The sequence below is a fragment of the Artemia sp. Qi Xiang Cuo genome, chromosome 18 (assembly GCF_049724085.1).
Source record: "Artemia sp. Qi Xiang Cuo chromosome 18, ASM4972408v1, whole genome shotgun sequence".
Lineage (NCBI taxonomy): Eukaryota > Metazoa > Arthropoda > Branchiopoda > Anostraca > Artemiidae > Artemia > Artemia sp. Qi Xiang Cuo.
In genome coordinates, this window is record NC_142811.1 from 9023788 (window position 1) to 9038432 (window position 14645).

General features: G+C 34.4%; 1 protein-coding gene across 1 annotated transcript in view; it reads right to left on the bottom strand.

Annotated features, from left to right (window-relative positions):
- Nucleotides 1–8533: 8533 nt before the first annotated feature.
- Nucleotides 8534–14645, bottom strand: part of LOC148941179 (uncharacterized) — a 17717-nt gene continuing 11605 nt past the window's right edge. The window contains exons 3-4 of the mRNA XM_089104109.1: nt 13213–13324; nt 8534–8693 (exon numbers count right to left, since the gene is read on the bottom strand). Of these exons, the coding sequence (XP_088960235.1) occupies nt 8534–8693; nt 13213–13324 (272 nt within the window). The remainder of the gene's footprint in view (nt 8694–13212; nt 13325–14645) is intronic.

The following is a 14645-nucleotide window of genomic DNA, read 5'->3' on the forward strand; positions in this document are numbered from 1 at the left end:
ACTTTATAGGGCTCTCCAGCATATTAGGGGTTCTAAACAAAAATTTGAAAAATAAGTTCGTAGCCCTGACAATTCATTGGTTACTATTTTCCCGTTATCTTTGTATACTGTTTTCCTTAACGGGTCCAGACTGTATATCACCTCACAGGAGTGATTTGAAAGCCTGAGTATCCATTTTATATCACTTTTTTGAAACGTCTCTATCAGTTTCTTTGAATCTGCTTGTTCTTTTAAAACTTGTAACAATTCTTTGTTTTCTTTCGTTATTTTTGTGTTGCTTTTTACCACCCTTTTTAACTTTTGTAAAAAACTGATATTAGGATATTTTCCTACCTCTGAGAGGATTCGTATTAAAACGGTTAACATATATTCTTTTGAAAAGTCTTCTGTCACTACGGGGTGGTGCTTACTGGCTTTAATGAATTTGTTTAAACCCTCTTTGTCGCTTATTGGTGTTGAGAATTCATGCGTCATGCATGACGCATGCATGACGTATCATGCATGACGTCATGATTTTTGAACTTTTTTTATGTTTTGCCTCGCAATTGCTAATTATCATTTATTCATAAAAATGTACGTTTTATGATATCCTTGATTCCCACAAAATTGTATGGTTTTCATCGCAGACACATATTTCTGTCTGTGGTATTTTTACCAAAAATTAGTGCCTATGTCGTGCCAAAAGTTGCTTAGAGATAGGGGTTATCTTTTGTGGTTTCCCTATAATTTTTTTTATATTATTCGTGTCTGGAATTATCCTCAGTTTAATTTGCGCCTTAGTTTTATACAGTCATTGAGTGTAGTTTGTTCCTTTTGTGATATTTTGACTATTACTCTGCTCTACAAGGGTATGGGTTTAGTGCATTGGCAGAGTTGCTGGACCCTGCCATTTTTCATGGTTCAGCAAATCTGCCGATCACTCAGCTCAAACCTCCTCCAAAGTTTGATTTTTATTTCTGATCTATATTTGGTTAGCTTGGTGGATCGCCCCAATGACAAGACGTTTAGCAGTTTCGTTTTTAAATGCCAATTGTCCTTTCATTGGTGTTTTTCACCTGCAATGTCGTCGCCCTGTTATTTCTGTTAATAGTTTGCTGTGAATTTATTTAATATGTGAAATTAATTATACCCGAGAAAACTTTGTTTTACACGGTGTTAACTTTTTTAAATTGTGACTCATTTTATCTACGGCTTCTTATTTATATATACCGTCCTTATTGGTAATTGTTTAAATTTATTATATATTCTACTATTTATAACAAGATTACAGCTAGCTTGTACATGTAGTCGACTTAATGTAAACTCTTGCTGTTTTCCTCATTATAATTATTTTTAAAATTTCTTCAAAACAAATTTTTTTTTTTTAATTCGACTGAAAGTGTCACCTCAAAGAGTCAAAGGTTAGTAGATGCTTCGCATCCACTTAACAACGAGAGGCCAGCAGTGGTTGAGCTCAAGTCCAAATTTTCTAGCTTCCAATGACCCTATTTCAGTAAACTAACGTCCTTGGTTTTTTTTTATTATCCCCCCAAAATATTTTTTTCCAATATACATATCAAAAGAATCAGCCTTTGAATGCTGATTCTAAATATGTATAATTTAATTAGGTTCACTACACCCATTTAAAAGTTACGTGGCCTTACTTATTATCTTTTTTTTGAAACGAAGCCTAATTCGTTTTGACAAGTCTTGACATTACACCGTTCGCGAAGTCTTATCTCGTATCGGAAACAATTTTTTTGCAGGAACCTATGATATCGCTTCAGATCAGAGCTAATAATTTAGCGTTAGAACGTGACGGTCATAATTTTTACTGGCGATATATATTTTAAGGAAAACTTGATGTTATCTATATACCTATTAAAAAAGAAAATATAGATATTTCTTTAGTGGCTTTTATACTCGTTTTATTTTTATTTAATATTTTTTTTTTGTTATAATTGTTTTATTCAAATATTAATCTGCATGGGGCTGCGCTTGTTCTGCCTTTCTCCGTTTCCTGGTCCGAGTTTTGAACCCCAAATTTTTGCTTTTCTTCTTTATAATATTTGCAAGTTTTTCCCTGGTCTCTATAGTGTGATTTACAAGGCTCTGAGTCCGAGTGCTGTTTTGTTGCTTCGTCAAATATCTTTAATCTTTGTTTCTCTTGATGTTTGGCCTTTTTCATAAGTGTTTTAGTGACTTGTGCTGCTGACAAAGGAACTTCTTGCTGCCCCATTGGTTTCTTTACTGTTCTCCATAATTTTTCTCTTAAAGAAGGTTTTCTTGACGATGGCCCAGGTTTAGCTATATCGGTTTCTATAGAAGAATTTTCAGTGTCACATTCTGTTAGCTCGCGTCTGGTAGATGGCATTTGTTCCAAAAGCCATTTTTGCGTTAAGACTGTAGGTGAGTCTAATGTATGAAAATCAGATAATTCATTGGCTCCTCCCAATTTTTCTTCCTCTGTGAATTTTACTCTTGGTTTATCACATCGTAAACCCTTATGTTGTGTTTGATTTTCTTCATCGCTAGTATCCGAGGAGTATCGAATATTTCACTTTTTCTCTTGTTCGTGGTGTAGAGTTTGTAGCCAAGACTGGGCTAAATACTCCTTCCACTTCTCCGTATTGTTGTGGTCATTAAAAAGGTCATAAAATTCTTATGGTCTTCTCATAAATACTGGCGATATCGTGTCCTGTGTTTATTCTTCCGGCAGTATAGACTCAGTTTTCTATTGTTTTGAAAAATATCCCTTTTTCATTCTATTATGGTGTATTACTTCCTCCTTTTCCTTATGCTGATGTTTTAGAACATATGTTAAGTTATTTGGTAGAATTTTTGTAATCCTGTAGGGTCCCTCCCATTTCGGTTTTAACTTTTTTGTTCCTTCCAGATTCGTTTTGTAAACATAAACCAAATCTCCTAAACAGTAACTCGTTTTATTTTTGCTTGTTCTGACATATTTTTCTTTTTGTTCTGTTTTTGCATCTTCCAGATTGCCTTTAACTTGTTCCATAGCTTTTTTCATTGACATCATCGTCTTTTGCTTGTATTGGTCTAAGTTGTAATATATGATGTTATTTTGTATTTCATTTCAACAAATTCTGGGATCTCTTATGTGTTGCAATAAATGGCGTTTCTTTTAAAGAACGTGAAAAGCCGAGTTTATTGACAAGATTACAAATGTTAAATGTTCGTCACAATTTTCATTTTCCTTTCTTGGATTTATTCCCAACATCTAAGCTAATTCCCTATGCTTACGTTCAACCTTCCCATTAGCTGCGGCCATGTAAGACGAGGTAAACCATCGTCTAACATGCAGATATTCTCTAATTTCGTCTAATAATTTGGCTCTAAAACATGGCCCATTGTCGCTAAGTAAAGCTCTAGGGAAAATCCCGTGTTCCAGAAATAGACGATTGACCAAAACTTTCGCAATGGTTTTTGTCTTTTCGTCCTTAATTGGAAAAGCGTATAAATATGAATTAAAATGGTCTACTATGGTTAGTACGCACCTGTTTCCTTTCCTGGAAACTGGTAAACTTCCCCAGGTTCCCCAAATGTCTATTGACATTAATTCTCCTACCCCTGAAGGGGTGGGGTATTGACCTAATTCAGCCCTAGGGGTCTTTGGTGGCGACTTTTGTTTGGCGCACTCTTGGCAGCTTTATATAAAAGCTTTTACTTTTGAGTACATTTTTGGAAAATGAAAATTTCCTTTCAGTCTCCCCATAGTTTTTGCTTCTCCCATGTGACAGCCAATCGTTGCATGTGCCATCTGTAAAATTTCTCCTTCCAGAGATTTTGGAATTACTGGAATAATTTTAAAGTCATTTTTTCTATATTCTTGCGATGGTCTATGATATCTTACTAGAAGATTTTTACTTTCTTCCAGATCAAAATTATCTAAATCCTTTAAAAAATGTTTAAAGTGCTCTGGCAGTTCCGTTCCTTTTGATAAAAAGGATTTCATTGCTAAACAAAAATCGTCTTTATCTTGGTGCTTCGAAATATTTTCATTCGAGAGAATTTCTACCCCTTCCAGTTCGTTCTGGAGGGTTGCTATCAAATTTCTTTCCTTATCTGGATTTTGTGATAAATAGTCTGGTAAAACATTTGTACGGCCCTTTATATATATTGGGGTATATTAATATGCTTGCAGACGTAGTATCCACCGTGTCAGCTGTGCTGAAGTATTTTGCTTCGCATTTAGCCAAACTAATGAGTTTTGGTCTGTGCGTAAAATAAATTTTTTACCAAGAAAAAATTGTCAAAAATATTCTTTAAATACTACTACTGCTACACACTCACTTTCAACTGTCGAGTATTTTTTTTCTGCTTCCGTCAGTGACCTGCTCGCACATTAGACTATCGATTCTACTCCTGCAGAATTTTTATCGAATAATATGACCCCAATACCGTACCCCGAAGCATCGGTGTGCAAACCGAAGTTTTGTGCCAAATATGGTAGTTTTAGAATTGGTGCCAGCAATAATCGTCATTTTAATTTTTTTAACGCTTTATTTGCGTCTGCTGCACATTCAAATGTCCCCGATTTTTTCAGAAGGTTTGTCAAAGGTGGTGCTATTGTGGCATAATTTTTAATATATCGTCTGAAATAGCTTAACAAACCACAAACTGATGTGCAGCTTTGTGATCTTTAGGAGGCTGTAAATATTCTATGACGGTAAATTTTTCTGGATTTGGTGAAATAGTACCTTGGTTTATCAGGTGTCCAAGAAATACTAATTTTGGTACCACTATTTTTAACTTTTCTGGTTTTAATTTTAAGCCTGCTTTTTCAAACTTTTCCAGTATTTTTCTAAGTCCGACCAAATGGTCTTCCAAGTTTTCATTAAACAGAATTACATCATCTAAGTAAGCCAAGGTATCTTTTTTTCTCCCTGGTTCGATATCTTTTAACACCAAATTCATTAGCCTACTAAAAAAATTTGGACTAAATGATAAGCCAAACGGCATACGTTCAAATGTGAAAGTTCTCCCGTCGTCTAAGATTACTGTGGCTTTATGCTTTGTTTCTGCATCTAAAGCGATTTGCCAATATACTGCTATTAAATCAAAACTAGTGTAATATTTTGAACCCCCTAACGCAGCTAAAATTAAATCAATTCTTGGTAGCTTCATCACGTCTTTAACCGTGACGGCATTTAGTGATCTAAAGTCTATACATAATCTCCAAGTGTTATCTTTCTTTCTGACTATTACTAATGGAAAGCACCAATCACTAACACTTTCTTTAATTATTCCCTGATCTTCCATTTCTTTTATTTGGCTTTCTAGCCATAGCTTTAAATAATAAGGTGTTTTATACGGTGACTTTTTGATTGGAGGGCCCTCTGTTGATATCTTGTGCGTGATTAAGTTGTTTAATCCGTAATCCGCTTTGTGTCTTGCAAAAGTCCATTTAAAATCCCAAAGAATATTTTCCACCCTAGTTTTTACGTTTTCCGGTAAATGTTTTAAATCAAATTGTTGCAAAAAATCCGTTTTCGACATTCCATACTCTTCTTGTGGTTGCGGTTTTAATGAGGATAAATGTTCGTGGCTAATGAAGTTTGCGCTTAATTCTGGACTGTTTAGAGATTTTATTTCCGAATTTGAATTCTTTTCTACTGATCCAAGTTCTACCTGGTTCAGTTTTATCTTATTATTACTTAGATTTCATAGTTTTAAGTATGTTATACCATTTTTAATTTTTACAATTTGATTTTCCACGAACATCATTGGGTAATTTTTTATAGTGTTTCCCCCCAACACGGTATCCATGGTTTTAAGCTGTACCTTTTTTTCATCTGTAGCTAGAACTTGAGCTGTCGTTCCCCCTTCTATTGTGATTTTTCCACTTATTTTTAGGTTATAATTCGAAATCTTCACTTAGGTTATAAATCTTCACTTTCTTTATTTGTTGTTACGCAAATTTGCCTATTATTTTCATTTGCCTGGTTTATTGTGATTGTATTGGATATGGGTTCCCATACAATCCCATATTTTCTGATGGTATCTACTCCTAGAATACAAGGAAATGGTAGTTGCTTACATATTATTACTCTTACTGTTATATCTTTACCCCCTGCACTAAATTTTAGTGGACATTCTCCGAAAATTGTCAATTTGTGCCCTGTCACTGATGTCAGGGTATTCTGGCATCTGCTTACACGATTTTTGACACTAGGACGAAACCTCTTAAAAACTTCCTCTCGGATTAATGATTTAGACGCTCCTGTATCTAGTAAATATGTTAAATTTTGAAAACACTCAATTTTAAAACAACGCAGAATCGGCAGACTATTATTATTTGCATTTGTATCACAACATTCTATACTATATAGGGGTTTTTGTAAGAAAATAGCTCTGTAGATCTTTACAGGCTAGTTTCTCTGTTTAAATGCCCAAGGTTTGGCTAAAAATTTCTGGGAATATCCCAGTTTTATCCAGCGCTGTGACTTTGACCCTGGGTATCGTTAAACGTCTGCCCCCTAGGCCTGAATTTAGGAATATTAATAGGTGTTTGTCAAATATTATTTGTTTCCTGCCTTCCGAGATTTTTGTCCCCCTGTGTTCTGAATTGGTATCTTGTCTTGTACGTCTGGCCTTCTGTGTATATTCTATGCCAGCAATCTGCTGCATAGTGGTTTGATTTGCTGCAATAATAGCAATAAAATATGCTCTTAAATTGTTTGTTTGTTTCCTGGTTATTTCTAAATGTTTTTGATCGGTCCTTGTTGGTTCCCCAGACTATCTGTCTTTGGTGGGGGAGGGTGCCCATATTTCCTATAGTTATTAGCTGCTAATCTTTCAAGGTCATTGAATGTGTCAGCTATTTCCCTAGACGGCAAACCTCGGCCTCCGTCGCGCCTTTTGGCTCATGATTCGGCTCCTCAAAGCTCAGCCTTTTTCTTCCCCTCTTACATGTTATACTTTCTTAGGATTCATTTCTATTTATTGACATCTGGTCAAACTTTTTCAGAGCCGTAAGTTTTTAACACTGTTTTGATTGGCAGTATTGCCTAATACAAATTTTTCGGTTTCGGCGATAATATTAGTCTGAGTAATTTTTTTACTAATCCTTGGGGAAAATTATGTAGTTGTACTTTCGGTACTGTCTCGTCATTTATACCTTTTTCTCATTACAGACACATGGGTCTACAAAATTTTTCTGCATATTCCCTGATACTAGTTGAGGTATCGAATATGACTACCTCTGTTCTTAGCCTCTCGGAGATGCTTGTCTAAAGGAATCTTGTTTTAAAAGATTCAATTAGAGTACTGATGTTCTTGGGCTCTTTTTCATTAATGGCCTCAAAAGGTTTAAGGATACTTCCCTATAATCTGGCTGAAACGCATTGCTCTTTGAACCTAACCTCAAACGCTTCAGTTAGTTCGACGAAAATTTTTAATTTTTCGATAAACTGAACAATATCTGAATTTACTACATATTCTAGTATAATTTTTTTAATTTCAAATACTGTTGATAGGATAGTCATTTTTTCCTTCGGTAAAGCCATTTTTATTTCAATCTACTATTTTTATCTAGCCTTCTCGACCCAGTTTTTCCAGCGGCCACCAGTTGTTGTTTTTTTCCATTGTTTTATCTAAGTTATACCTCTTTTTTCTATATTAAATTTTGTAAATGGAAAAGCAGCATGGTCTCAGGAACTATTTGGAAAACTCCGTTTTTTCTCTAAAGAGTTATATAAATCTTTCATTTTTTATTTCAGTCAATTTTTTTTAAATTTCCGGTATGAAGTTCAAACATCTAAGGAAAACTCTGACTCAGAAAGTGACAGTTAAAAATTAGCAAAACTACTTGCTGGCGAGGACAAAGAAGAAACAATAAAGTAGTATCACTATGCGGTTGCCTATACGATGCATCTGAAGTTTGTTCTGGCTAAAGGCCAAAACATGGTGACTACCTTACCTTAGATCCACCTGTACCTCCAGAGGAGCCGACAATCTTCCGCATCAAGAAGGAGCCGACAATCTTCCCGCAGGTTTGCTTCTGTCAGTATGTCCTCCCACTGAGGTTGGATTGATACGTGAAGGTTACGGAGATCTGTCTGGAACGTTCGACGTAGGGTGTGTATGGGTCTGCCACCCAGAAACACTTAGTTAAAGTTGATTGAGTGACTCCGAATTAAATTAGGCACAGAGTGCTAATCACAGTGACGATTTAGTCGCATGATGACGACATCAAGAAAAACCCTAGTTGGGGACCAAAGCACCTCTGTGAGGTGCAAATCACTTGTTGCTTTCTTGTCACTTGTCTTCAGGCTTTTATTTCTACTCCTTCCTTATTTCTAAGATTTTACAAATTTTTCGGAACCTTCCTATTTGGGGGGAAAATATCATTGCCTTAGACCCATTCCTGAAGGTTTCATTTCCCTGTGTGTTTCCAAAAGGGCTTTTCTAGGGCAGGGACATGAACTTAATGGAGATGTATTAAGAAGCTTATTGCAAAAATCGTTAAAATCTACTAGTTTATTTCAATTAAAATCAAAAAAATGGCAGTAGGAAAGGAGAGCATTGTACTTCACCACCAATGGCCATATCTTCTGTATGCGTACGGTCTGTAGGGGTAAGGTCTGTAAGCACGTTGCCTGAAACCGTAACTTGACCTATAGCCTTTATAGTGTGGTTGATTGAAATAATGAAATCGTCTGTACCAACCACTTCTCTCTTCTTCTTGGGTGCTGGAAATAAAAGACGACTAAATATTCAGGAGGGGGTAAATATAGTCACTCACTCATTATGGTGGCAAACCAGACGCCTTGGTGGCTTTCACACTTCATAACTTATTATATTGTATGTGCAAGTTACGTATAGTAAGTATTGCCTTTCGCTCTTTTAACAAGTTTTTTGACAGTATGCTAATGTACAAATCCATAAGCCATCAGGAGCATTAAAATCATCACAATGATAAGCAAAACATTTATAAATTAAAAATGTGGAATAGAGAGAGATTGAGATAGAGGGATGGAAAGGGAATAGAGTGGAATAGGATGAGGATTCAAGCTCTGAGGATTATTTTATATTCATTGCTGCAGGATGATTTGTTATGAGAGACGGTATAACAGGCTTGATAGGAAAAGTGTATTAATTTATTTTTAAAACTTATTAATTATCATATATAAATTATATTTTGTTGTTACCAAGTAGACTTTGCCATAACTTATATATGAGGTAAAATTCTGTTGTCTACTCGCCATTGCCTTTTTATGGACAAAGTTTGCTCTGCACGATTACCTAATGGGTGTTCACTTAGTTGGCGTTCACTTAGTGGGCGTTCAGACGCTGCATTCTGTCGCAGATTAGGTATTTTCAGAAATAGAAAATTCACAATCATAATTGTTAATTAAATAGGTGTTTTCAGTTCTGCAAATGTTGCTCGATAGTTCCTATTTTCAGCTTTCAACCATTCTGAGCGGGACACTTGGACAGAGTCTGAGACAGAATCCAGCGTCTGAACGCCGACTAACGAATCGGAAACTGTTAGATTATACAAATGTCAAAGGTTTTACAATATGATTTGAAACCAACGTTGAGGAAGACTTTTTACGGAAGGCCAGAAACCTTATGGAATACAACTACAATAAAATTTGAAGTACTTATCGGTTAGCTGGAACAGACGTGACAAGAACCGCATATAGAATCTCAAAGATCTCAATGAAACAGGTCTCCTCTGCCTAGTGAAGTATTCCTCACTCTGTGAAAAATTTTAAACTTTAGTTTTTTGTGGTTGAAGGGGTAAAAAAAAAGTACCTAGGTTAGGCTAGGTTACGTATTTAATATATGCTATGCTTTACCCCCCCCCCTCCCCCCTAATGTACAAATATATAGCCCAAATTTGTTTCTAAGCTATTATATTTTTATCGTGTTTTGTTTTATTTCATTAGCATTAACCAAACTTCTCTTCTCGCGTGGGTTCCAACTAACCGATAAGTACCAAATTTTACAAGCAGACAACATTCTAAAACCAAAAAACTAAAATAACTAAACAAATAAATGAAATTAATCTTACAACGTTACTTTGGGAATTAATCTTATAAGCAAAACTTTTAAAATCTCTTAAAAGTTTTTCTGGCTGGACCTGGCCCTAATGCTCCTTTTTTTGCATGTGACCCATAATATTTATTTGCAACTAATCATATAAATAGGATCAGTGAAGTAAAACCAAGAAAAAAAATACCAATTTACGAAAGACAAAACTACAAAAATAGAACCATAAAACCACTCAAACAAGGGATCTGTTTGAGTCCCTTGTTAGACTTGTTGTCCCTTGTTTGGACCTTGTTAGGACCTATTAAGTCCTTATTTGTGATAAGGACCTAAACACACACACTATTCTCTTTCTATCTTTGAATCCGACTATTGGTAAGACATCAGAATCCTGTGAGTAATCTTATGAGTAGAAAACTTCTTATACTACAGAGACAAATACAGTAAATACTTGTATTCGGACACTATCCATGGATTTGTTGTTTTTTGGGAGAGGGCCACAACAATAGTAAAAAAATTCAGGGTAGGGTCTATTAATAAAAGCAAATATGCTAATTTGAAGTACCTAGAAATCCAAGAAAACTTATGAATTCCGGATGGACCCCCACCCCCCCCCCCTAAGTATAGCCCTGCTCACAACAGCAAAAGTACAAAACTAAGAAACAATGGGCCAAAACCTATTAGAAAAGAAACAAATAATCACAATATGTTGAGTAAAGTCTAGTTAAATGCCTACTGGGAATTTTAACCACGATTTGGGACATTTCTAGCAATCAATTATCTTATAAAAACAGTTGGCAGTTAGAAGATTAGTACATTTTTCCAGGAAGATATTTGTATTTCTAAGGACAAACTAAAACACCATCTTTGTACTGTACTGTTTTTGCTGAAGACTGTAAAATATATTTAAGTTTCTGTTCATGCTCTAAACTGATCTATTCTTTTCAACAGTGTTTTTATTAATACTTTTATGTTTAAATATACTAAAAATACGAATGATGAAAATTAACCCTTTCAGACCCACTCCTTTTAATGGTTAAATGTCATATTTATTTCACTTAACAATTTATATTATTTAACATCGTAATTTGTATTTCTATTTATTAATTTTGCATTTATGCTTATTAATTTAACCTGATTTTATGAAATTAAATTTCCATTAATCCTAATAAGACAAAATTATCTATTAGTATTAATCAGACCACTTCAATTTTTAGAAGTGTTCTTTCTTTTTTTTACATAACGAAGTACCAGAAACGAATACGAATAATCACAATTACGAAGAAACGAATAACACAAAACGCTGAGTAAAATCCTTTTAAAGCCTACTGGGAATTTCAACAACACTTTAACCTGATTTAGTTTCGAGGCACCAATATTTACACCAAACTGAATTATATGCTGAAAAATATTGGTGCTTCTAAACTTCGAAATCTCATCTCATTTTTGGTACTTATGCATTATACAGTACTAATTGCTATAGACTGTACAAAGAAACCAGACAGGAAAGAAGACAAACGGGTATTTGCTTGATAAATGGTACGCAAAGCGTGATTTGTGTTGCGTTTACAATATTTAAACTGATGTTTTTGGGGTTTAGGGGGGGGGGGGTACCTAGGTTAGGTTAGGTTACGTATTTGATATAAGCTATGTTTTACTCCTCACCCTCCACCCTTTAATGTGCAAATAGGTACTGGCTCATTAAACATACACTTCTAAAAAGTCAGGTTTGGTTAATGCTAATGAAATAAAATAAAATAGGATGAATATATAATAGTTTATAAACAAATTTGGGCTATAAATTTGCACATTAGGGGGGTGGGGGGTAAAGAAAACCATGCACTAAAACGTAACCTAACCTAACCTAGGAACCTCCCCCCCCCAAACCCCAATAAAGAACAGCTTAAATATCGTAAACACAATGAAAACTACTCTTTGCAGTCCATTTCAGCATAGCGGTCTCTTGAAAAAACCAATCTGGTGGGTTTCATCTCATTAGTATATAAAAGTGTATGTTTAACGCACCAGTACAGGCAAATATATAGCCCAAATTTGTTTCTAAACTATTATATATTCATCCTATTTTATTTTATTTTATTAGCATTAACCAAACTTGACTTCGTTCGTGGGTACCGTATAATGCATAAGTACCTCATTTTGTATTAATTTATAAACCCCTTAGCCCCCTCCTTGGTAAGACCTTGCTTGAAAGGCATTACGTGTTTTATTTCGTCGTAAGTTCCATTAAAATTTGACTCAAATAGGATCTTTATTGATTATCCAACCTCTGGCTTCGACACACTTTTTTCAAGAGTATGTATACCATGAAAGTTAAATTTATTTTAAACCCTGATTGTATAATATTGTGAAATGAATAACATTTTATAGATAAAGTTAATAGTTTAGGTGGGGTTGATAAAATATTACATAAATAAAGAATTCCAAAACACGATAATAGCTCGAAATTTTGTTTTTTACTTGCAGCGTATATAGTTCCGTGTCGGATATTAGAAAATAATGTTCTTGTCTTTTTTTAACCAAACAATTTTTGAATAGCTGCAAAGATTAGATGAACGGTAACTCTGAATTCTAGTCGCAGCTAGCATTCTTGTAAAATCCTTGATTCCAGACACTCTCCCCCCAGTCTCACATGTCCCCTGTAATAATTAAAGATCATTTAAATAACAGCTTATTATAACTCGTGTCATATGTTTTGATCATGAAATAGCGTTCCTTGTTTAGTTATATCCAGTCAATATCAATATGCTTTGTATATCTTTATTTTTTTTAATATTGGTACTTTTTTGGGGGGAGAGGCTTTCAAAACTCTTTTAAAGCAGTGTTTCTTAGCAGATAATGTCCTCCACTTCTGCAATTTTTAAAACAATTCTTATACCCCCTCCAACAATAACTCAATTTGTTCATTTAAAAATTTAGCGTAATTCATGAGAGTAGTTTCCACGTACTGTTTGCATAGGAGCTTATCACTTTGAAAATTACTGCAAGGTGTATTCCTAATTTTGCTTGGGAGGGGGTAGAGCTTTTTTTTTATAAAACACATCAAAAATTTGATGCGTTTTATGCATTTTGTTACTTTTTTACGAGTGAGACAAAAATATTGAGGGGGGGGGGTTCAACGTGGTACCATCAAGAACTTCTTAGTAATAAAAATAGCGTTTATTTAACTTAGACGGTGGCTAAATATCTACTTACTTTAGAGTACCAGGAGTTTCCGGCTCTGTCAAGTCAAAATCGTCCAAAATGTCTTCATCATCAATGAAGTCTGGAACATCGAAAAATGAGCCATCAATGTCTAATTCGTCAACTAAAATGGATTAGAGTTGTAAATTAAGAATTAAAATGAATAAGAACTTGTTAAAGTTTTTGTCAGTAAAAATTCCAACATTACCAACTTATTTGATTCCCCATGGTGACTACAGCTATTACCCGTAACCATCACCCACCCCGTCAAAAAGGAAGATGTGACTTTCGTGTGTGGAATTCTACTATGATTGGATATGCATGCTATAAACAACCTGACGGCACCCTTCTTGGAGACCCTTTTAACTTGGAGCTGACTCAGGTCTGTAATATTTACCTAATAAAAAAAAAACTACCAAAAAAACGACGTGTTTTGCCCCTTTCAGTTTGGTTTTCGCTGATAATATTTTTTCTTTTATTCTGTATTTTGAGTGTTTTTAACTGATTGAGCTACTAGTAGTATGTAGTATGAAGCTGCTAATTATGGATTAAAAAGCAGGTTACTAGCCTGAAAAATCAAATAAATGTCGAACATTTTTTGCTCTGACATTGCTATTTTGTTAGTTTATTGTAGCAGCTATATTTTGTTTGTTAATAAATTAAATATATTAAAAACAAAAAAAGATGTTGCTGATAGTGTTCAAATGTATCTTTAGAAAATACAAGAATCTGTCATTATCTTTATAATTTATATATTAATAATAATAAAAAAATGTTGGCTAGGGTAATTTATTTATTATAAACACGAAAAATAAAATTAGATTTGTAGAGCAAATTTCGGTATATTTAGATATCTTAGATACCTCATGAGTGTGATGTCACTTTTATAAAATTGTAACGGTATTCGTTATTTACTCTCATGAGTGAAACACACTTTTGTGTTTATTGAACGCAATGGCGACGTAGTGAAATTAACGGTTTAAGGCTTATGAAATTATTTCATGTATATTTATTCGAAATATTTAAATTAGCAAACTTAATCTTTTGTACATTACCGTGGTATTCTACTTTAATTACTTATTCTAAACAAATTAAATTTTACGCTCTCCGATCTATCTTTAGTCTTTGTAATAAAGGTAAGTATACACTACTACTGTAAGAACATCTGATTATCAGCGGGGGTGTAGAAAAGAGTAGTAAATAAAGATCTACAAGGCTGACTGTAATACAGCAATGGTTGCAGACTATAATTATTTTTTAATCTATTTTTTGTTGGGGGGAGGGGGCTTAGCGTGGGCGTCGAGAGAAGCATGTTCGTATCTAGCTCGAGTCACTTGCAACAGCATAAAGTCTAATGTCGAATTTATTCTGATACACAGAGGTGTGGACTTGTGGTTTTTTAGAATTGATGTATATTAAACCGTTCCTTTAAGACATGGTCGTTG